This window comes from Seriola lalandi, unplaced genomic scaffold (genome assembly GCF_002814215.2).
Source record: "Seriola lalandi dorsalis isolate HSWRI2012SDOR001 ecotype SW California unplaced genomic scaffold, Sedor1 jcf7180002054873, whole genome shotgun sequence".
NCBI classification, from domain to species: Eukaryota; Metazoa; Chordata; class Actinopteri; order Carangiformes; family Carangidae; genus Seriola; species Seriola lalandi.
Genome location: NW_019525426.1, coordinates 934,797 through 960,245, shown reverse-complemented (window position 1 = coordinate 960,245; position 25,449 = coordinate 934,797). Strand labels below are relative to the sequence as shown.

Genomic DNA, 25,449 nt, shown 5'->3' with positions numbered 1-25,449 from the left:
CGAATTGAGAGAAATGGTTATATTTAAGTTAAATGAACCATTGTATCAATTGGGGCATCATATTCTCTTTTAATTTCAAATAACGTGGTATTTTTTGAAAATTTTGAGAGTTAACTAGAAAGTAAAATGCTTTTGTCTACAAAAAGCACTTGTGATGATGGGCCCACGTGTCTGTGTCAGTGAAAAGGTTAAGATTAAAAGCTGAGGCTACTTTGATATTTATTGTCAGCTCATTTTAGCTTACTTTTGTTTCACATTTTAGTGTGAAGATCTCACCAAAGTAATACAGAGATCTGTTTTCATTCCCAAGGGCTTTGGTTCTTTGCTTCTGCAGCTATTTCAGCTGGACCGCAATAAAGTACTTTCATTTCATGTACCATTATTACTAAAGGAGGCAGAGGAATAAGTAAACATAAGACACACCGAGAGAGAGCAGGAGAGTGGGAGGGAGGCGAAAAAGCCACTGGTAACTGCTAAGCTACAAAAAAAAAACAGCAGATCGAAATAGCATGTAAACAACAAAAACACCAGTAACATGAACTGATATAATATGCTGAAAGCAGCGCGTCAGTACAGCAGTAAAAGGCTGATGAAGGGTTTCTGTCCACTTAAACAGTTACAGGAAGTGTGGAATTTGTATTAACCATCATTAACATGTAATGCAGTAACTTTAACATGGCAAACAGGTGCAAATGCAAATGAGACTTTGTACTAACAAGGCAGTCCGACCAATTATACCTATCAAACAGAGGCCTCTAATGCCTCTGTTTGATATGTATATCAAACCTGTTATCTTTTGCTGTTGATCTAAATAAAGGCCCTGATCACTTTTTCAGGAAATATGATGAAGTTGAAACTATTGTGGATCCCAGACGGAGGCTGTGTGACAGACAAAATAAGAAAGATATTCTGTCACTTCTAACTTTCTCTCTGAGTGATCATTTTGCAGGTAAATATAAACAAAATCACAGCACAGTCTGTCTTCAATTTATGTGTTGATTTTTGTCAGGCGACAGTGCGGTTATAAAATCTGGATTTTAGCAGCAGCAGAGCAGCAGCTTGGAAATGGTTTGGAAGTTAATATGTAGTTTTAATTGGCCACGTTTCATTCACTGTTTCAAACTTGTTACATTCTGATAACAGTATCAGAGAAACACAGAACTCCCTAAACAGAACAGCTTTATTGGGAATTTGGTTGAATTAAAATACTGTAAGTGTGAGCACAGAGAGAGAGAGAGAAGCAGAATGCACATGCATAATGCAAATAGGATGTGTTGATGTAATTTGTTTACAGCGGTTCGACAACAGTTTTCAACTACGTCCTCGGTTTCACACATTGACCAGACACAGCCATGTACTAGATTTTGACCTAGTCTTGTTTCATCAGCACTCATGAGTAGCACAACCTTTTCTTGTAGCTAGTTACAGAGTACACAAGTGTGTGAAGGTAATTCAATTTGAGTGTCTTGCTATCTTGCAATCGTGGCATGATAGAGGAACGTATTGAAGTTTTTCTATTTTCAGTAAGCCACGGATTCAGCTTTCTGAGGAAACATTTTCAGTCACACAGAGTGTTTTTTTCCTCTGAATTTTTAGCTTTCAGCCCACCTTTCATATCTCCAATATAATGTAACCTAAAGACATGAAACAAAGGTTTATGTTGCCATGTTTTCATTAAAATAACCATATTGGTTTGGCATATCCCTTAATGTGTCAGATAAGAGGTTCTATAGTAATAATACAAAGCATGTCAGAAACATGACTGAAAAATAATTAGGCTTTTTTAATCTGCTTTCCTAACGTCCTCCCTTTGCTTGAAAAAGAAATGAGCTTTCTTAATCTGCTGGCCTGATGTCCTACCTCTGCGTGCGCTCTCTCTCTCATCCCTCGTCCTTACTCCAACTCTGCCCTTGTAAGCAGTGTGCCGTTGTCTCTCCCGAGGCCTCATTTCGTGGCCTCAGCTTGCAGCAATGCAAATGAAGATTAGCACGCATGAATGCGCCTTCCTTGCTAGCAGGACAAATTCTCAGAGAAACTCTGTCACTGAGTGAAAGGTCCAAGGGCAGAGGGCTCCTGCTCAACAAACACAAAGAGCACTGATCCAGGATCACGGCTCCCATCTGCCACTGAGGCCACAGGGACTGGATGAGAGGGCAGGGGGTCCTGGAGATTGGGAGCTGTGATGATGGAATGTGTCAGATTAATGACAGATAAGATACTAAAGATGATAAGTTTTATGTCATGCTTCTGGCTGCCCTATTCATGTCATAGCTTTGCTTTCGGGTAGCATTGTTCCCTGTGATTTATGCAAACATTCCATTCCCTTAAACTTTGTTGTTACCACAAATAGATATTCATTAGTTGTCACCAATATTGTACCACATGTTTTGCATTGGACTGTTTATCCTTTACTAAACAGATACATATATTCACATTGTTTATTGTGCAGAAATAATGTTTGTATATATGTGACTTTTGCTAACCTTAGCAAACTTTCTCATGTAACTGTAGGCTACTGGTCATAAATTGAACTTTTTATTTGCAAAAGGAGTTTGCATCTTTTCTTAGTTCAAATATTACATGGTCTCACTTTAAGTTATTGATAGACTAGTCATTTAAAAGAAATATTGTGGTTAAAATTTAACTTTTCCTATTCCTGATGATAGCTGAATGCTAAAGCTATGTCTGACATGGAATTAACTAATGAAGTGGTTACTGCTACTGTAAGCTGTTATTGATTTCATAGATATTGAAAATACAGATAGCTATAGTCCATCTGGCTAACTGATAATAATTGTAAAGGTCTAGCAGATGTCAAAGGTTTTAGAAATGAATATTGGAAAGGATTATTTACACCTGTAGGTGAGTTGGAGTTGAATATTGAATTTGTTGACATTTCATGGCATCAAGGACACCTCAGTCAGAGTCAGCTTAGAGTGAGACATTAGAAACATCAAAACTGGCGAGTAAACTTGTTGTGATTTATGTAGTTTTTCTCTGAAAACGACAGAAGTTGAATTAAAATTACCTTGTTTTTCTTTTTGTTGTAGTGATTGTGAAGTCAATTTATAAATGTCATATCTAAGCCCTGACTTTTAATTTACCAAACAGCAGTTGCAATTGCTGGAAAGAGCAAAAACCACATCTCTTGCGTCTTTGTCACCTTTTTCACCCCTGATGAATTTGCACCCCTGTCAAAACATGAGCAACAGCTTCAGCATTAAATTCTAGTCCCAGCACAAAATGAAGTAGTAAATGCCTTGTCATATCTTAATGTGTTTTTTAAGTGCTCACTGCTCACGTTTAAAATGATGAGTCTTCTAGAAGATTTAATCAGCCTGTAGTGTAATTTAGTATGGATTTATTATATCTAAAGCACTTCCGTCTATTACTCTGTATATTAAAGTATAAGAATTTCATTCCAGAGGCCTAGATAGATAGATTTGAAAAGTGTCCTCAGTCTTCCACATTCACAGATAGATTTAAATTGTGTATCTGAACAAGAAATGGAACCTGTTGCTAATCGAACCCTGTTGTTGTTGTTCCTCCTCTATCATACATGTATTCAGGGCATTGATTTTGGTGAGGCAAAAAGAGAAAATGAGTCTTTGCTTTCCAATTGGATGTTAACTAACTCTCTCTGTCTGATTCAGAATGAACAATGCGCATGTTTTTCTCTGCTCATACAAAGAAAGTAAATTAAAAATGTTACTTCTCGCGCTTGGTTTAATGGGCAATTTGGAGAATCTGATTGCTTGTGCAGAAATGGCAAATACACGATAAAACTTTGGGCCCCTAGGGGCCTCGGTTCTGCCAACCTCAGTGAAGACTGATGATTCCTTGCTTCAGTAGAGAGAGGGAGGCTGAGGGGAAACAAGATAAAATAGATGGAAAGGAAGAAAGTGAAATTCTGCCCAAGGGAGGAGGGGAGAGCGAGCAGCTGATGTTCGTAGATTGAAGTGATTATAACATATTCAGGAGCAGAGATCATGACATGGGACTTTGGGGTGTTTTACCTCACGACAGCATCTGCGCTGGGGGTGGAGCCATCTCAGTGGGAAGGATTGTAGGGAGGCGTCTGTTTATTGAGGTGTTTTAACGTAATGAGTCATAGCTAAAGAGAGCCTCATCGGGGAACAGGGAGAGGAATTAAAAGGGTATCTCAGTGAGCAGTTCACTTGCCTTGAAAGCCAAACAGATGGCTTGCTGTAGTAGAAGGAGCCTCTGAGGTCTCTATCTACAGATGGGATGCATGGAGTTTGCATTTAGGGGATCTGCTTCAAGCTATCAATTAGCTATTGCATGACAGAGGCCAGTGGGTTTCTTGAAATAATATTCCCATGTCAAAGTAAAAGATAGAATTTTCTGTTTTTCCTCTATACTGCGGTGATTCTATATGAGTATCTACATTTCATCGCTGGATGTTCAGTTCATACCCTTACAACTTTAATGCTCAATGCAACTTTAAATCTCATCTCTATTTTAGCTTTAGATGTTTTTGAGTTTGATGTCTATTTATGTTCCTCTGTTTTATTAGTAAATCTCAATAATTCCGAACTAGTTTAAAATTCATCCAGATTCATTTTAAATGGCAGTCCAGTATCTCCTTTCTGTTCTCTACATAAATTCACCGTTTAATTCCTTTACTCTCCCCTTTCTGTCTCCTCTACTTATCGCAGATGTCCACAGAGGAGCTAGAGGCCTATGTGAACAGCCAGTTCGATGAGCTCCGCAAACTGGTGCGTCTGGAGGAGAAGAGGACCCTTCATCTGGTAGACCTCAAAGAGGCGTTCTTGACGGCGTCTGCTGCAGAGAAGATCGCAGAGATCACTGTCCAAACGGAGCGGCTGCAGGAGGAGATGGCTAACATCACACACCAGCTATGCCTGCTGGAACAAGCTGAGGCACAGGCAATAGGTCCTGCGGCGGTGGCAGAGGTCCTCGTAGCAGGGCCTGCACCAGCCCACAGAGTGATGGTGAGAAGAGCCTTCCTTCTATCCTTTCTTCATTCCTTATTCTGCTTCTTAAACAGCCTATATACAATCAATATTTGGAGTCTCACTCACTGCACAGTGAAGTGCAGGTATAAAGGTTAGCAAGTTGATGTCACAGAAGCCCAGTGTGACTGACATTTAGCATGCCATAATTTATCTAGTGTGATACTTAGAACCACCATTCCTTCTTCATATTCTTATACTTTTTTGCTTTACATAAAATACAGTCTAATTCAGTAAACTTCACAATCTGATGCAGTTGAAGGTGTTGGCCTTGCTCAAATATTGCCCTCTGAATCTGAGGTGATTTCTATGTGGAAGAAATTAGTGGGATTCCCGCCCTGGTTACAATGTATGTTTAAGGTAGGCTATCAAAAATCTACCTATGTCAATTTGTCTGACAAATTCTACTCGATCCACTTGAGTAGTTAGTTCAAACTTAGGTTGTTGTGAACCAGAATTGAAAGCGGTTGCCAAAATATATGAAAAACCAATGCATTTGATCCAGAGGCCCATTTCTGAGCAAAGCTGACACCATGAACGACAGTGTCATGTTGCGTCACGAGGTCTGCTGAGTACTGTGAACACAAGCAAGCAAGCAGGGTCAATAATTAATTAATACAAACTTTGAACACAGTAGATCGGTGCCAACGTTGTTACTAAGGGCAGCCGTTTAAAAACATGCGCTATTGCTCTTGTCAATAAACAATTAGAAACAATTGTCCGGCCAGACACAAAGCCGTTGTGTTGCTGATCGTGTGTTGCCGACTATATGGTGCATGGTGTAAATAATTATTATTGATAATTTACTGCATTGGATAGGCAGCAGTGGCATCTCAATTTGTCTTCATGTGGCTGTGACGTGGCCTAGAGAGAAGTTATTGCTTGAAAGGGCTTGGTGCAATGGAGGCTTGATCCTAGGCCTTCCACTTAAACAATTATCTTCATAATGACTGTGGCACCTGCTGCACAGTCATTATAGCAAAATAAATATGGTAAACAGGTGCCACCATAGATAGCGTTGTTCTAGTTAAAGGGGGAGAGACTGCCAGTATATATCCAGGCATGCATTATTTTTATGTATAGAAATGCAGTTTTCCATTCATACAGTCACCTGTGTCAGTGTGTTACAGGTAGTTAGCTCCAAATAAATCCTGAGCTGTTGTGCTGATGCAGCAACTATGTTTCTCCTCTGGCCACAGTATTTTCCAGGTATGAACACAGCAGCTGGGTGCTCTGTTCCTTTTCTTATTATAAACCAGCCCGTCAGTCAAAGCTAGGTTCTCATGCCAAAGTACTGTTCACCCCGGAACATGTGTGCGGCCACAGTTTATACATTTATACATTTGCATGTATAAACACGAAGTGCAGAAGTGCGGGGCGTCTCGGTGCACTTACATTACTTCAGATTCTGCAGCATTTCTCTCCCTCATTTCTCATTTGAACACTGAAGAGGAGGCTTTTTTTAGCCCCCAGATTAAAACATCCCACTGGTGTATTTGCCACTTGCCATTCTTTAGTCACCACAGTCAAGAAAGGAGGCTTGAGTGTTCTTGAGTGCGATGCTGTGCAGTGCAAGGAAGACTGCAGTAATGGTGGTAGCAGATTGCTTTTCTAGCTGAGAAATGAATCCATGGTGAGCCAGGTTCATTAAGGCCCTAATTGAATGCCAGTGGTTACCCCATTTGTTGTCATGTGTTAGTTATTGCTGGATTACATAATATACTATATTACTATATTAAGTAATATAGTAATGGGTTGTGCTGTTTGGAGATGTTTGTTCACAGGAGAATTGTGTGATGGTGTAGAGAGGGTGCTTATGCAGCAATACACTTATTCAGCAAGTGTGTCTTACTTTGATTATGTGGATACACACAGTTCAGAGGGAGTTGGGCAGAAGTGTATATGTAGTCTGAGAATGTGTGAAATCGGGAGATCTGAAGTGAATAAATACAGGGGTTACCGATACAGTTATTAAGAGGACAAGCTGCATCAAGTGCACCTTAACTCGCCACCACCTGCTGTCATTATGGTTGAAAAGCATTGTAGATGAATAGAATAACTGACCCAAACATTAGTTCTCCAACTTGTTCACTCACTCTGTCACTGTCTGCCTCATAGTGGCTGTGCCTACAAATGGCACATTGAGCTACAGTCCTTCACTTGCCTCTTTTACTGCACTTTTGCTACTTTTGCTACTTGGTCTGAAACAATCCTTTTTTGATTAATTTGTCAATAATTGTTTTGATCAATTAGTTACAGTAAATGTTTAACGTAACAAAATCAACAAATCTCAAACTGAAATGAGATGATATTTGTTTTGCCAACAGTAAAATAATTATTTAAATTCAATGTACAACGTATGAAAAGTTGTTAAGCACCTCTCATATTTGAAAAGCTTTAATTTTGTGTTGATCTATTAATCAGTTCATCTGTTGTTTCAGCAACACAAGCCGCTTCCAGCAAAGGCTGCAGTGGTGGAAAGTCCACAGACATTCTCTGTACTGTAGTGAACTAGTGTGAGAGATTTGTAATCCATGAACGAAGCCATGATAGAAGACACTAGAAACAAAACCAATACCTTCACTTTTGTTCAAATGGAAATACATATTTGAATGTGTTGACCCTGTTTGCTGTTGTGGGTTCTGTTTACTCTCCTCCTGTAAAGCACAATCTAATCCTGTTTGCTAGAGAGCAACAGTTATAGCCTCCAGCACTTTTTGGAAGTAGTGCCTTCCAACTTTTTACAAAAAAAGAAAGACTAGCAGCTTCAGAGCCAAGTCAGAAAAGCGATTGCTGCTTTGTAAGCACATCAATCTCTAGGCCTGTGGAATGGAGCAGCTACAATGTATAATATTTATCACCTGCATAAAATCCTTCCTTCAAACTTCTCCCAAAGAATAAACTGCATAATTGATAAAGGTCAAACAAACACTACCACTGGCTCTGTTAATATTCTCTCATCTGTCTTTTAATTTCGGAACAGGAACACACAGGTGTAGACACACATAAGCAAACACAATGAAGAGGATCATCAGGGGTGAAAGACATTCTGGAAATTCACCAATCAGCAGGAGCCAGAGGGACAATTTATTAACAAACTTTGTCCAATTATTATCAAACTCTGTCTCAACATTTTTAATAAAAAAAAAAAGGGCGAGTCGGCACTAATTTGTAGAACCACTCAGTCTGTTTACTTGAACATTCACTGATGACTATATAGTAATTAGAAACACTGATTTTGACTTTGCAGAAAGTAGACAGGTACAAGCACAGAAAGATTCGCACCATCCAGGACATTTATACAGAGACACACATACTAAACATAAATATTAAAAAGACAAGAAGGAAACACGTATGTGCAGAATAAAAAGTTATAGATGGATACTGTAGGTAGAATTTTATAATTATAATATATTGATATATATAACATATGCTATAGTAGATAACATAGACCATTAAACTTACTTGATTATAGAGAAATATATCGAATCAAAATGTGATCCTGCAAGCCAGCACTGGTGAACTTGTGCCCTTTGTAAATACCATCCCACTTGTGTCTGCATCACGTACTTTACTGTGCAATTGTATTGGACCATATTTTCCCACATATGGCTGAAGAGGTTCTGTAAGGTTCCTTCAGTCTGTGATTATGTTTAGAAGCGTGGAGGCAGAGGCTCAACACTGTTTAAGCTATAAAGTCCTCTTGGCATGAAAACAAAGCCAAGATGCCTCATTAGTCAGGCATTGCATGTCTGCATCAGTGACCCAACCCTGACTCATGACCCAGGTCACAATGAACTGCTCTGAGATGGCCTTTTTCCATGCAGTTTATTTCAGTATTCATTTTTAATATAAATGCATGTTAGGGAATAGTTTCATTTTAATCCATTTGAAAACAATAAAAAGTGATAATTTATCAATAATTCATCATATGAGCTTATTGCAAACCCCCATGCACTGAAAGGATAACTCTTTGTGTACCCAGCAACCGCGAAACGTATGGAAATGGAGAATTTGTCTGCCTCAAAGTGCATCCATTAAAAATGCTTGTTTTTGCCATTGACAGGTTCAGATTGTTATTATAAGTGTCTGAAAACATCATGGATTGGATTTCTACAGGGTAGACCGTCTTGTTAAAGAGTAAGTTCTTTGTCTATCCAGAAACACCCATTACAACCCAAAGGATGTTGCTGCCTACAAGTGTAAGGTTATTATACTGCCTGAAGACTCATACTGTATCTCCACTACCTTATGGTACCTTAAGTAACTACAGTGCTGTAGAAAAACAAGTACCAGCAGAATTTTCTGAAATTTGGCTTCAACTTGGTACTGAAGTATCTGTTCTCACAATGTTGTCAGACACTTATAACATAACTGTCAATGGCAAAAACAAGGACTTTTAGTGGATGTAGTGTGATGCGGACAAATACCCTGTTTGATTGCGTTGTAGCAGCTGTTTAAAGGTTGCCGGGTATACCGTTCCTTTTCAACAGTGGAACGGATGCAAAGATTTTCAGATTGTCCCTATCAATTATTTACAACCAAAAAACTAGGTTCAAATTTTGCGGTGTTGACTGTTGAAAACAGATTAAGATGAGCATATTACAAATACTAGTTGACCTTAATTTAATTGTAAATGGCACTCTTCTGTTGAGCTGTTGAGTTAACAGCACTGTTTTGAAAAATTGTTCTCATTCAAACAGTTCAGGAGCACATCATCGTATGAAGTTGATTTTTTTTTTAATTTATGAATGGAACAGTTTTAGGTTGCAACTGCTGTTGACAGACACACAAGCCTAGCTAGTTTTCTAGCTTTGAGAGACCAGTTTTTATGTGTGTTCAGGTATTGATTGAACTGCTCTAAGCCATGTGAATAAGATGGGAAATGTTGAATCTGGTTTTATTCGCCCCTCAAGGTCTGCTTTTTCTCTACACTGTTGCAAACTGGTAATTACAAAGCTCTATAGCCGTCAGCTGCTTTTTCACAGCATATTTCTTTCAGTTTTTTGGGCAGTGGCTCCACAAAACTCTTTAATTAGACCAAATGAAAACAAAGCACACAACTGACAGAATAACATTTACATTGCTGTAATATAATGCAACCAAACAAATATCAAAGAAGTAGAGAATACATAACTAATTCAACACTTACTTATACAGAATTGTCAACAAAATTAAATTTGACTGATGTGTTATGCTGCTAAGTTGACACTGGACACTGACACTGTATATTATACTAGGTCTATCTGATCACCAGGAATGACTATCCTGATATTACGAATAACAGGATAGGTTCATTGATTCAGAGGAATCACTGATATTAATAAAAAGATATATAACGCCAATGCTAGACTTAAATACGCAAATATCTCCCTAAAGTGTAGCGCTTACTCACTATAATATTTTAAAAAGACTTGATGAATGATATTCTGTTACCGTACACTTACTGGTTCACCTGCGAACAATGTTTTTATCCAGCAACATTATTGTTTTGTCATATAAATATAACACCCTTTTATTGTTCAGTGTTGTAACTAGTGATATATCAGTTGACCTACCAGGCAACAGACGAAGAGAAGGAAGTTTGCCAACGTGTGCTTTGTGTAGAGGGAGTCTTTCACCAGCCACTCAAGAGCTTCTTTGGTGATTGTCAGTTTTGCACCCTGATTTCACAAATTTACATTTGAGTCTACTGAAGTGTTTGACAAGGTAAACCAAGAAAAATCTCACTGAGTTCCAATATTTGAGACCACGTATTTGTCCAGATCTGAAGCTAATTAAATTTAGAGCCAAATCTTAGTCAGTGAAGCAGTCAGCCAGTCAGCGCTCCACAGCTTCCACTCATCAGCTCTTCTCTCATCTGCTGCACAGCACAGCATCAAAATTCCTTTCTGTCTCAGCAATCTTAGCACTGATGGTTAAGGTCCAGTACAACAGTACAGTCTGTCCAAGGCAGAACATTAAAGGTAACAAAAGAGGCTGAAGGCCCTCTTGACTGAAAATAGACCAACTAAGATTAGGAATGGTTTACGAAGGAGTGTCACATTAGTATGTAACAGCGCTTTTAATCGTGATACATATTGGAGCTGTGTGTTTGGTATGCGAAATACAGAGTATACAGGTCTAGGAGTAAATTCAGAGCTATAATTTAAATGTCATGGGTAAGCCTTGTGAAATGATGTAATTACATCATCCAGGAACTGACAGAATTTGAAATATGATTTTTTTCTTTTAAATTAATAAATAAATAAGAATTAGCATTTTGGCACATTAATAAACCTGTAGCTTTCACTGTTTGTCAAAGCGCCACATACTGGCAGTGAACAACTCACGTCCATCATTTTGACATTGAAAAATCTTTTTCATCCCACTCAGAACAAAACAGTAAAGCCGGCACGTGAGTCATGTTTGCAGCTCATTTGCTGCTTTGTTCCAGACTGCTTCTTTTGGAGCTCATGAATAAACATGAGCACAACTGGTGGATGAAAGTGAAAATTAATTGGTCAGATTTAGAGCCACGCCAGCTGTGGACCAAGTTGATGTAAATTATGTTGTTTGCCTTTTATTTGTTATCCACAACACCTGTGCTAAGATTTAAAATGTTTTATTGTCTCCCTCTCTCTTTCTCTCTCTCTGTCTCTTTTCTCATCGTTTTCAGCACGACATTGAGGCCAGGCCAAGGTAAGACTGCCAGTGTGATTCATGTTCACCTTTTTATAGCAGGATAGTTTAGCAGCGACTAAGGACCCTTCAAAGCCTCCTTGCTCAGGTCCTTGTGCCATCAACCACCATGAGGCTGACAAGTACTCATCTTGCATAATAACACACACACACACACACACACACACACACACACACTCACACTCACACACACTTTCCAAGTCTTTTTTTCCTTCTTGTTCTTCCCCCCCTTTACCCTCAAACAACTTACAAGCTCCAGAGTCACCTATGCACATCAGCCCTCCCATGCCTGTAAGCCAAGCTGGTCACATGCGAGTCACGTCGGTGCCCCAGCAAGGCAATTAGTAGCTCTCATCTGTGTGTGCCTGCTGGAATCAGAAGAGGTGACAGTCTGCCTGGTCCAATAAGAGGGCTGTGGACAGTGGCTGACAGACTGGAGCTGTGTGTGTGCGTGCACGCGCGTGTGTGTGTGTGTGTATTTTTATATGCGTACTTACTGTATATGCATGCACTCGTGTTAAGACAAGCTGTTGTGTCATTAGTGGGGTCAAGTCTTGCCCTCTGATACAGCATAGTATTTACATTTCTGCTATCCCAAAGCCCGCCGGCGTGTGTAACAGAGAGTGACAAACCGGACCGGACAGATGCAGCCATATTATTTTTCAGCGGCTATTACAGTTTGTTTGTGTCATTTTTTTGTCTAGACTACATCTTTCACCTTTATCTGTGTCAGACAATCTGAAATGGATAGTCATCTCCCAGTCTCACAATTATTGATCTGTTGACACAAAAACCTTTCTGCCTCCTTCAGCCGCAACAGGAGAGCGTGCCTAGCACCACCTGCTGTCTCTGCATCTCCCCATAGCTGTCTCTCTGGGCTTTCATCTCAAAGTACTCCTCCCCTCCTCAGATACAGTCGCACACACACACACATATATACTCACACACACACACACACACACACACACACACGCAGACTCAGACACCTTCAGCAAATGTCAGCACATCTATCCTTAGAGAAAAGAACCTTATTTTCTTTGAGACTTTATTTAAAATGAAGGCTGAATATAAAAAGCCTCACTTTTGATGGACAATGTGCTTGTTTTCTGCAAACAGGAATTTAATTTTTAATTTCACCTAGTACTATTTATATTGTGACATTGCTCGCTTCTGGGAAATGTAATATATTTCCACTCCGGAGTGCCTTACTTTTAATAAGCAAAGAAAGTCATAACCAGGGCTGGCTCTCGGTGCCAACATGTAATGTATTATTGATTGGTCAACCAGTATTTTGACCCCTAAGCTCCGGAGCAGATGGCAGCAAGCTTGGACCCAAGGGTGAAATGGAGCTAATAGTTTGTCCTTGGCCAAGGTTAACCTCTACATGTCTGTACACTCTCTCACACACACACGCACGCTCATACTCCCTGATATAATTACTCAGACGTCCCTCACATTGCTCTAACATGCAGTGGGTGCAGAGTCCGCTGTGGCTCGTGGAAAATTACACACATTTTGGAGAGAAATACGAGGAGAAAAGAAGGTTTGGAGAGGTTAGTAGAAAAAAAGGAAACAAGGAAGGTATATTGTGGACGGCTTTATGCTGAGTTTATTATATTGGTTGAGCGATAGCGACAAATTAGGGTTTGAAGGTGAAGCAAACAAAGGGGTGAACAGGAAGAAAGAGAAATTAAGTGAAATTGGTGGAGGGAGAAAAAGGGAGCAGAAGGAGGAAGCGAGGATCAAGTGAGGAGTGGATGTTTAGGGTTATGTGCAATGGGATCCAGACAGCAAATTGATTATGGAGCAGAAACACTAATCCGCTGTCTGAGCCCCATATCGCTGCCATAGACAGAGCATCCCCACAGGAGCACAATCCTGCACCCACACGCATCTTTCCTGGACTTCCTCATCAATACAATCCCCGCCTCTCCTCAAGCCTCTTAACACAGGTACCCCATGCCTGCCAAGATTTGTCCTCCTCTGAATATAAATCTTGCTTTACTCCCCTCAGCCCAAACATCGCACCTTTCTACCTCAAATGCGATGCACTGCAAATTTCACTTTTCATTCCACAGCTTTAACCCCCGTTCCTTCCCTTGCAACCCCTGTTCCAGCATGTTTGTCTCTTTTATTTGTGTCTGTTAACATCCATCCATCCTAATTGGCAAGTCAGCCTCTTTGAAAATCATATGTTCATCATGTATATCATACATACAGAAAATAATATGCCTTATGTTGTCATATAAGATAGTCTAGCATTTTATGGTGTATTATGATATTTTGTGTCTCCATTCTGTAAATTTAATTTGAATAGAGATAATTAAAAGCAACTATTGAATTAATAATATTTCTTTCTGGAGGCCCGCCATTCATTTGCCCTCACATTTTGCAGTCTGAGCCCTCAGTGATCTCACAGAGCCACAGCACATCAATAGTCACCAGAGTCACTGATCTTTACAGGAGGAGAGCATCTTTGACTGTCTCTGACTGTCTGCACACATACACACACACACACACACACACACACACACACACACACAAGAAGGATGGGGAGGTTGCTGCAATAGCGTTTTAATTCCAAAAAGGCACTTTTATGTTGTCTCTTGAGATATGGTGCATGAGAGAGAAATAGATGCAAAGACAATGAGGCAGTCAATGAGAAAAAAAAGAGTGACACACTAAGGAATTCTACTCAGTAGATTTAAATATGTTCTTGTGTTGGGACTTTAGAAGATTTGTTTTCAGTAGACATGTAGGAGTATTTCTCTTTTGGATTCTATATCTTAAGGGTTTTAACTTGGGACTTTTGGACTTTTCGCCACCAAGAGGGAGTCATTGGGATACACCCTCAAAGGAGCTTTCCAATGTTTTTCTCCCTTATCTGTATGATTGTAACAACAGGAGTATCTGTGTGAATTCAAGACAGTCACTGTTCTCAGATTCACAAAGTCAGCTGATGCAGAGCACCTCCGATTGTCTAATAAGCGACATATTTGCACCAACATTAACATTTTACAGCAACATAAGAACAGTAAAAACATCAAGCTTGACTTTCCTTGATATTTTGACTTTTTCTCTTTCACTACCGGAGGAATTTAAATTATTAGGTTATATCAGGTATTATCAGTCAACTTTTGTATAGCTTAACATCCAAAAGCAGTGAGTGAGTATTTTTGGAAACGGTGTCAGCTTTAAGTGAGTTCTTTTCTGAGATGCAGCTCGCTGTTGTCTTTGCCTCCCACCATCAGCCTTCTCTTGTTTTTTCGTATCCTGTCACTCTGACCATATAAAGCATCGCAATGAAGACGAAGGGCCTTTAAAGAGGAGACATTTCCAGGGAAAATAGGAAAAAAAAAACTGCTCAGCACTTGTTTGTCATCATTGATTGGTCAATTTCCCATTGCAATTCAAGTCATTGACTTTTTTTATTCAGACAGATTTTCAAAAAACAATGCATGAACTCACACCATTTCCATCTTGTCTATATGATTTGGGGCAGCTATAGGCCTATTGGAAGTGCGAGATTATCTATTTGTATAGTGGTTAGAAGCTTTTGATACCAGGCAATCAATGTTTTGAATATAGTGCAAGAACTAAGAGTTTTATATGAGAGACATTTAAAAGAAGAAAAAAACAAAACAAAGTATAATAGTATAGTCTTATGCAACGCATGTCAAACTTCTGGATAAAATACATGAATGCATAGGTGCATAAATGCACAGAGGAACGAAATAATGAATTAAGTGTGGATTTTACAGAGCATGTCTGTGTGAATGTATTACACTCGCTAACTTTGTTCCCAGTTCCTGCTTGATATTCTTTTTGAAAATGTGCTTGTTTATCTATATGGGTTTTTTTTTTTTTTTTTTTTTTTTTTTTTTTGAAGATAGAAATTATTAAAACAGATGGCGGAAGAAATAAGAACTAAGAAACCCCAGGGCCTACTGTTTAAAAACATGCCACCTTGTAGGAAAAAAGGGAAAATTATACAAGGGTATAGGGGAGAATTGTTGAAAAACAGCAAAATGCATACATAACAAATGATGGAAATAAAATGGGAAAAAATAACAGTGATGCAAGGAAAGTTGGAACTTCAGTTGACAGTTACAGTAACTTTCATTTAGACAGAAACTAAACAAAAATAGCTTCTAACAAGGTGAGTTTCTCAGCTCAGCATTAGTCAAAATCACTTCATGATCAGTAAATCCACAAGAAGAAAAAACATCTGAATAAGGAAGAGCTTTGCAACATTTGGCAAGTTTGCTTAGCAAGAGTGATGGAGGCATTCTGAGCATATAAATCACATGTGTAATCACACTAAAATGGTAAAGCCCACTGGGGAGCACTTCTAATTACAATGCAAGGTCCCCCCCTATTCATTGCTCCAATCACTCACGTCTCCGCTGCATCTCAGGAGCCTCTGTCCCCTGCTCTGTTACTTTATCATGCATGCATGGCCCAGAACGCACACACACACACATACGAGCAAGCAAGCGGGCAAATTTTGTCTGTATTTCCTTCCCTGTTCTGACATATGTGATGTACAGTGGTGTTTCTAGTGTTAACCTAACAATGTAATTGATGATCTTCCACTACAGTTCATCAGTGTTGTTTTATTAATTAATACTAATACTTTATATCTGTTATGTTGTGTATTTATTTTGAACTTAAGCTTTGAACTTGAATTTTATTAACAATGGATCACATGACTGTCACTGGTAGTGATGAACTCACAGAAAAGTATTAACTAATTCTGCAGCTCCCCTCATCTCAACAGAGCTTTTTAGCATCTTAAGCTCATTGTTTTGCTTTTCCAGCGTGCAATTGAACTGTTTTAGTTTCATATCACTGCTGTCATCAGCGTCACGTTTGACAGACAACTGAACAACAGACAGACAAAATGACAAGCTGGTGAACACAATGGAACATTTTGAGAGCCAGATATTTTTGTATTTTGAGAGCTGGTGGGGACCAAAAATGGAGCCAAAAGTTGAATGAATGTTGGATTTAAATTTGTCAGGTATTTTTGACACAAACCCAACTTCACATGAGAGCAAATGTTTCTCTTTGTTGCTACGTTCACCATGTCAACTTTATATGGTGATAGTTTTTCAGTATCTCAGATAGTATTACAGCTTGTTTTCGGCTGCCCCCCCCACCCTCAGGTTCAAAATCGGAACACTCAGTTTGCACTATCATTATATGAATCACCATGTAGACACATGGACACACAGTCACCCACGTACTAGTTCATTCATTTTTTTATTTGGTAAATGGCTTGGGTGCTTTTTAACTAACACTGCACTGGTATTTTAGATGAAAGAACCCAAAATTGTATTGTGTGGCTACATCACACATCAACTCCTGATCCTTTGAAGTCAATTTGTAGTGCCAGGCATATAATCTAAACACTGGAAATTGGGACTAACAGTCAGAAATAGCACCTATTGTAAAATCTTTTCTTTTTCTCCCCAGGAGGCGTGTGTCATTTTGTGATAGATGCTATTTTTGACAGCTGGTTCCTATTTTAAGTGTTTACCTAATTCATCTAATCCATGCAGACCTGTTTGCAACTACTTAAGAGTTGTGTACACTTCCTGTACTGTACCTCTATGTCCTCCATTTTGAATTGTATCAAGTCCATACTTGTAAACTTCCATCATTGCATGCTCACTGGCAGAAGGGAGCAATGGGGCAAATCACTCACTTCAACGAGTGAAGGCTGTAGACCACCCTCAATCACGGTGTACGTTCGCATGAACACACAAACCAAGGAAAAGGGAGGCTGACAGTGAAGCAAAGCGGGTGCTTTGGGGACACAGCTTATCCGTCTGTCTGAGCCGCTCCCCCTTCAATGGGTCAAATAGATGGGTTGAGTGAAGTAGGGAGGTGTCAGGGGAGTGTGGTCAGAGGACACAGGACAGAGCCCAGAGACGAGGGCATGGAGGGAGCTGGCATTTCCTCTAATGAAAAATTTACATCTCGTGCAACAAAAGGAGCCACCACAGGGCCTCTTGCCTTTGTGCCATTCCTCTTTTTTGTGTGTGTGTGTGTGTGTGTGTGTGTGTGTGTGTGTGTGTGTGTGTGTGTGTGTGTGTGTGTGTGTGTGTGTGTGTGTGTGTGTGTGTGTGTGTGTGTGTGTGTGTGCGTGTCAGCATGCCCTCATTTTATAACTTAAAAATGTTTCAGCTAGATGCATCTATGGACTAATACCTCTTCATTGATACAGCCTCTACACCCCCCCCCCCCCCTCATTTTCTGTCTCTTGGCCATCACCATTCCCTAAGGGCTGGATCTTAGGTCCCAAATGAATGCAAAGCACACAGGAACCAAACTGACAAATAGACAGACATGCATTTAGATGATAAGGGACTATATGCATGCATAATTCATGCCACATGCGCAACATTCCTCCAGTTTTTTAAATAGTCATTCATTTGAGTATGTCTGTGTGCGTGGCCACATGTGCACATGTGTTTTATGGAGCATGGCTGACATCAATCACTTTTTGGAAGAGTAGGGAATAAGGTGTGTGCAGAGGTGCTAAAGAGAAAAAATAAGAAGATAAGTGTAAGAGTGTGTGTGTGTGTGTGTGTGTGTGTGTGTGTGTGTGTGTATGTGTACATTTCAGTTAACTTTGTCTTCTGTGATGACTAATGGCAGTTATTTGTTTCTCCTGAAACTTCTCCTGAATACAAATGAGCTAATTTACCTACAAAAAATGCCTCTGATTCAGAGTTGGGGTTGCTTTAGCACTACCCATCTATTTTACTTTGCATGTGGGAGCCTCTAGATTCCATCTGTACCTTCCAGTGCAACACGATGGTTCAAAGAGCAAGTGGGGAAATGGAAGCTGTCTAATTGAATATCCTGTTCAAGTGATGAGTATGAATCATGACTGTATATTGGCTGTCAAGACGCGAAAAAGACCAGACAGGTAAAAATGTTTTTTTGCGAGACAGACATGACAGGTATGAATGCATTTTCAAACAGAAACTCCCTCTTTTGATATTGAAGTTGACTGCAGTGGGATTTCCAGCTGATAAGTTTGATGTCTTTCAGAATTTTGAATTTCATAAGAGTTGCAGTTGTACTGCCACTGGCTTTTTTAGTAGTTCATTTCCTAAAGTATAGTCCTGGGAGGGCCAGGGACACAATGTATAGAGCTTTGACCAGAGCCTTAAGAGTGCTTCCATATTGATCTGCTGTGTAGATAGGTATGAGAGCTGTGCCGAGTGCTGCGTGTTGTCTGTAATCCCAGAGAGCAGAGAGTCGGCGTTAAGTGTCTGTGATGCATTCAAGGCTATAGTGCAGCAGAATCGGGTTAGGACTGTGTTTGTGTTGATGCTCTGAGCCTGTAATGCCTATGAATAATGGATTGTTAATCCAAGTGTGTAAAATACATCTCTGTCCCACATACCTTTCCTTGCCGTTCTGCTGCTGTTTTTGTTGTATGTGTGCAAACGTGTGTTTGTACTTGCACACATATTGTATCCTGCGCGTGTGAGTGTGTGTGAGTGTGTGTGAGTGTGAGTGTGTGTGTGTTTGTCTGAACTGAAGTGGTTTTTTGGGGTTTTTTTTCCAGAGATCAGTGTCAGCACGGAGTCTTTATACCTTGAGAAAAGGAATGATTGTCAGTTTTGTTCTGCTGACATTGAAAGAGAGAGATTTAACAATTTAACAAGGAGCACCACAGGACTCTTTAAATATTCATATTTGTTGAACTTTGCCTTAAAGTATGAAAAAAGGCTAGATTTAACACAAAGTAGTGGGTTGACAACCTTTGCCATTCATATTTCAGATATCAGGCTGATGCTCTTATCCAGAGGGACTTTGAGCAAGTTAAAATAATAGACATTTGTGTCTTAACATCATTTTAAGCTGCCTAGTTATAAAGACATGCAACAAAATGGTGGCAAGAAAGAAACCATTAAAAGGATGGCGTACGTAGCAGTGACTGTTGGAAATTAAACTTAGCACAGGTGTGGTGTAACCAGGCTGAGACGAGATGAGCATGAGGTGTAGCCTGTAGAGATGTAGTTCCACTCCAGCGTGTAAGATGTGGGGTGACTGCTGAAGAGGAAAGAGAAAAAAAGAAAAAAAAGGGGGAGGGAGTTGAGAAGGGGGAAACTACAGTAAGCTTTCTGGGCAGGTTGGTAATACAGAAGAGAAAAGCATGAAAAATGAAAGAGAGCGTGGCAAATAATATTTCAGAAGGCTCCAGTGCACAAGACAGCAACAATAGGAAGGTAAACTTCACCAAGCTTTCTCGTATGAGCATTTTATCTCTTCCAGTGGTCCATATTTTGTTATATCTGCTCCAACAAATACCCTTCCTGATAACCTTGTGCTATCTAATATGTAGTTCACTGTTCAACATCATACTGAATCAGTTAGACCGAGAAACCATACTCGTTTTTTTTTCTTTTTCAGGTCATGCATTCCTTTACTGACTCAGTGACAGTAAATTGAGGCGGAGCTTGTCATTTTTAATGTCACATAGTAAAATGTGTTGATGTGTCATTATCTACTTCGTTATTTATGAATACAGAACAGCGTTTCTATGTGCTGCGATACTTTCCCCGAGCCTGTCTTGTTAATTCCTTTTCTCTGCACCTGCTCATTAAATTACCCACCCATATTTCTCTCGCTGTCCCATCTCATAATCACATTGTCACAGAAGTCTCTGTGGTTTGTGAGAGAGGCTGCGAGGAATTGGTATCAGAAATAATAAATCCAAATGTGTTAATTACAGCTCACTTTCCCCCGTCTGAAAACAGATACTTCTGCTGGGAGAGTGTGTGCGTTTCATGTGTGTTGTACTGTCTGGATGTCAGTGCGTATTTATGCACACATGCAATTATTGTGAGAAGACAAAAAGAAGCCAGAGAAAAGTGAGAGAGAGAGAGAGCTCAGTTGGGGAGAGAGACATTGCTGGCATGCAGATGTTTACCATGTCTACCGTTTTAATTAAACATGTTAACATGCCAACACTTGCTAATGAGCACCAGACACAAAGTGCTGTTGGGACTGATGGATACGAAAGTTACATTTTTAACTTGATGAGAGCTCTAGAGAAAAGGTTGAGGCATCACCAAAGTTATGACTTGTGAATTCATCTGCAGGGATTCATGAATGTCTGAAGCAAATCTCAGAGCAATCCATGCAAAACCACACACCCACACAAAAAGTCAGGGCATCACGAACATCATTGGAGTTCATCCTCTGGAGACTATGAATGTCTGCGCATGACAATTCATCCAGTAGCTGGCGTGATACCAACTTTAGTGGACTAAAGGTGGTGGACGGACCAACAGACCAGCATTGCTTTCTGTAGAGCCACACCTCAAGTATGACTAAATATAGTTGCATGAACGGTGAGCCACATCGTCATCTAAACAATGGTTTGCTTTTATTTTGGTACTTTTGACCTGCTGGTCTGGATTGAATGTTTAACAGCAGGACTATAATGATCAGCAATTGTCAGTGCTGTCAAATGAATTCAGCACCTCAGGAAACTAAATGGTGTGATGGACATGTTGCATGCTGTAGGCTGTCAGCGGGTGGTTGTGAATTTTGTTTACATTTGAGAATAACATTATTTAGCTTGAGTATGGCTGATAAGACACACTGTACAGAAAGTGGACTACGTAATTAATGTTCCCTCTTCTCCTGTCTTGTGTCTTGTCTGAGAATTATATCCATTTACAAACAGGAAAAATAGGTCCTCTAGTAGCTCTTTACATGCTCTCCCTCCCTCTCTCTCACTTCCTCTCGCTCTCTCTCTTCCTTTCTTTCTCTCTCTCACACACACACTTCCTCTCTCTGTGTTCTATCCACAAGGCAGATTGTCATATTGGATCTGTGGAGACTTAGCCTTGCACCCCATCATGCGTGTAGTGCTCCCGCACACACAAGTAAAAGTGCTCAAAAGATGTCACGTTTAGTATAAACAGTCATTATTCATTCTAAAACCACACATAAACACAGCATACACACACACACACACACACACACACACACACACACACACACACACACACACAAACAAGCAGTCACACACACACACACACTTGCATGATTAAGATAATTAGTGGAAAGAGGGAAAGAACAAGGCTACTACTCTCCACTCTTACAGTCTCTGCTATAAACAGATAGAAACCTACCTACCTGTCTCACCTACCCTCCCTTAACCACACACACACACACGCACGCACATATACACACGTGCATCACAGTGCGTTACCCTTCAGGTGGAATTGCAGGTCTGATTTCAGCTTGGTGGAGATGTAGGAGGATGATAGTGGCAGGCTGAACCACGGGGCAATGAATCAGTGCCTTATCAAACCTGTGGCTCTAGGTATGAATTGTCAGCACAGAAACAGCTTTAGCAGGCACGCACGCACGCACACACTCACACACACACACACACACACACACTCACTCGCACACACACTAAGAACATCTCCTCTTCACAGCTGGACACAGCGCAGCAACAACGTCACAGGAAGTGCCTGAAGCGTCAGTGGGGGCAGTTGTCAGGGCACTCTCCCTCCTCCAGCCCACAGTCTGTCCCTCTGCTCAGTTATTCTCCCAGTGAGAGGAAGGAGGAGTGTGCAAAGGGTGGCATGTTTAATTCAGCAGCCTCACGACAAGCCCTGTCACCATGTAGATTTATAGTATTGGCGAGAGAGGGATGAGGAGATGGTTGGGATTTAACTGCCCCAGGATTCTAATGGGAGATTTAGCATGCACTTTACAAAATCACCTTAATCCAGCATCAGTCTGTGAAGAGAGGGATGTGAACGAAAATTAATTGCTTTTTCTGATTGGGGTCCCGTTTGCATGTCTGAGTTTCGTCGTTTGGTCGATTTTGTAAACCGTTAACTATCTCTGCTTTTGATCTTTGTGAATGTTGTCCACATATAGACACATTTGCATGTTTTAATTAGAAATGATGTATTCACCTGTGATTACAGATAAAGATCCATTTCCCAAGGATAGGCATGCCTCACTACTTTTTTTTTTTTTTAAATGTGAAATTGCCTCCAGTTTCCAGATGATGAAATCTCCGATAGGAGCTTTGTTATCTTCAGGAGAAGGCAGGTTTTTATGACTGATGTTTTACAGGATGCATTAGTGCGCAGGAAAGTTTATTAGTCAGGCAGCACTGGGGAGCTGTCAAGCCCCATGACTTCACTTCACTGTCTTGCAATGTTACATCTAACCACGTTGCTTCTTTGGGAACACAAAAACAAATTTCAACTCAGACTTATAAAGCCCAAAACCACTTTCAGTGTTTTGCAGCACCGTCTGCAAAGTCTGATACTTATACATTTGCATTATAGTATACAATTTGCATTTGCACTTTCTTTTAAAGTTGCTTTTGCGGTAGAGATCATAAATGTTAATCTTTTTGTTTGCTGCAAGAGGAAGATCTTCATGCTGCACCCTGAGGGAGGTCCTTTATTCTAGTGTGTTTAACATTCTGCAGAGGAAGAAGCAGAGAGCGATGGATGAGGCATATGAGACTTTTATCAGGCGAGATGAGAGTTGTGACAGTCTGGAGCCCAGGTTTTCTGGGCTGTCTGTCTGGGCGTCCTTCACACTGAGGGCTTGGATGACAGGGCTTGGACACAGGGGAGGGGGAGTTTTCATGTGACAGAAGGCTTTGCCTAATAGCCAGGCTGTTCTCCAACTGTCTGTTTTTCTCTGTCTCATAGACACACACTTTTTTCTATCCCCTTTTCCTCTCCTCCTCCTCCTTTTCTCCGGCCATATGCGTCTCTGACATCCCTCCCTCTCTGACAGAGGAGAGCACAGGCAGAAGAGGAGTAAATATCATTACTCCTAGTGAGGTGTAAACAGGCTTTTAATTTTGAAATTTCTCAGCCATCCAGATTCTGGGACAGCTCGTCTGGGCACCTGGGCAGTTCACTGATTTAACGTGGCGCCGGCGTTCTGCTGTTAGAGAAGGGAGTTGTTTGAAAGAGGCAACAGGGGGCAGCTCTGCCAGCCTGCCAAGTGTGTGGGCGCTGCTGTGACCAGTCAGTCTTCATAATGGCTGGCTGGCCCTGGGACAGAGCCAGCTCAGTGGTCACATGACAGACTGTACAGATCAGGCTAGGAAGGACTCCCTTCAGCAACTCTGGATCGATGGTGTCAGTCAGGGTAGAGAGGGACAGAGAGGGGAAGATATTACGGGCGTGGATGTATGAAGGGACAGATAGGAAGGAAAAAGTTACAACTAAAACTGTACAAAAGTAGCTACAGGACATCATGAGGGACACAGGCTGGACCAAGAAATAAAACTACAGCCGAGCTGAAGTTCCAGAAGAGGGAACAGGGAGAGAAGATTGTAAGAAGTCTTAAGTAAAAGGAGATTGGAGGACAGCGTAGGCGCTCACTATTCATTACCTGTAAGCTGATGCTGTGTGCTTTCCAAAGGACAGATAAAAGTTTATCTCTCCAGTGTGTTTTTTCCTCCTTTTCTCACTCTTGTGGGCTTGAGATTCAAACTTCAAACACATATTAGATACTACAGAAATTTCAATTTAAGCCTAAGACATAGTCTGCATTTGAAATGTGCATCTTTTTAAAGAAAAAACATGCAGGAAAATGAAGTTTTTCTCTCCTTGGCAAGTATCAGATATCCCCAGACCTGGGACCTGTATAATGAATCAGGATCAGCGTGGTATGCCTGAGATATGCGGGTTCAGTATGCCTTATATGAGTGGTCTTAGATAACTGACAAAGCAGGTTATTGGCTTTAATCAAAGAAGATTTTCTACACATTTAAAAGGTGGGAATTGGATTTGAGAAAGAACTATATTATTAAAAATTGTGCTTTTAGTATTCTTAGTGTAAACCACTCAATAGATTTTGAGTTATCTTGTGAAGGGGGTGAAATCAAAGTAGCCACAATAACAATGGTATCACAGTAAAGACTCTTATTTGTAAAAGTCCTATTGATCACACAAATAGGAAAAGTAGCAACTGTATTCACTTAATGTCCCTTTACTGTATTTCAACCGCCCATAAGAATGGTGACATTTTCAAGAAGTCGATTGGTTAGTGGAAGTACTGTCTTGATCCAATCTGCTGAACCTGACCTGCACCTGAGGAGGGCCAGTGTAGGTCAGGTTGTAGGTTAGACTCCGGTTAGCTGTGTACCACAGGTTACCATGGCGGTGGTCAAAGGTAAAACACACACTTTGAAAGAGTTCTTGATTTTTAGCTCAGACATTTTCTATCGTAGTCGCTCGGAACAGAATTGTTGTTATCTGTCTTTGCAAATGGTTTCCCTTTATTCCTTAGGTCAATTTCAGTTTAGAAGTTAAGCGTTTAGCAGTTTTCCAGAACCGTATTGACTCTTTGGCAATGAATATTTTAGTCCAAGCTATTAACAGATGGTCTGTTACTTCTGTCTCACTCTGTAAACTGAGCTCAGTTTGTTTCATTTTGAGCAGCACAACTCCACGATTGGGTCTTGTCTGTTCCACAGTGAAACACCAAACAATAGCATTTTCCTTGTATCACCAGAGTAGGCAATGGTAATAGATCACAGTGAGCCATCTTGTTTCATAAACATCCCTTGGGTTTCTTTATGGATCTGAGTTTTACTTTGTTCTCAAAATGAATTGCTGCATATTTGTAAGTATGCGAAATAGAAGAAGAACAGTAAGTAGCAGAAAATGACGCAGTCGAACCTCCTGAAAATCAAATCTGTTGTTCGCAGGCTACATCCAACATGTAACCCTCTAACCCT

At 40.3% G+C, this 25,449-nt stretch overlaps 1 protein-coding gene across 1 annotated transcript in view; it reads left to right on the top strand.

Moving 5' to 3' along the window:
- trim44 (tripartite motif containing 44) overlaps positions 1-25,449 on the top strand; it is a 43,112-nt gene that overhangs the window by 7,034 nt on the left and 10,629 nt on the right. The window contains exons 4-5 of the mRNA XM_023428283.2: positions 4,680-4,976; positions 11,656-11,678. Coding sequence (XP_023284051.1) covers positions 4,680-4,976; positions 11,656-11,678 — 320 coding nt within the window. The remainder of the gene's footprint in view (positions 1-4,679; positions 4,977-11,655; positions 11,679-25,449) is intronic.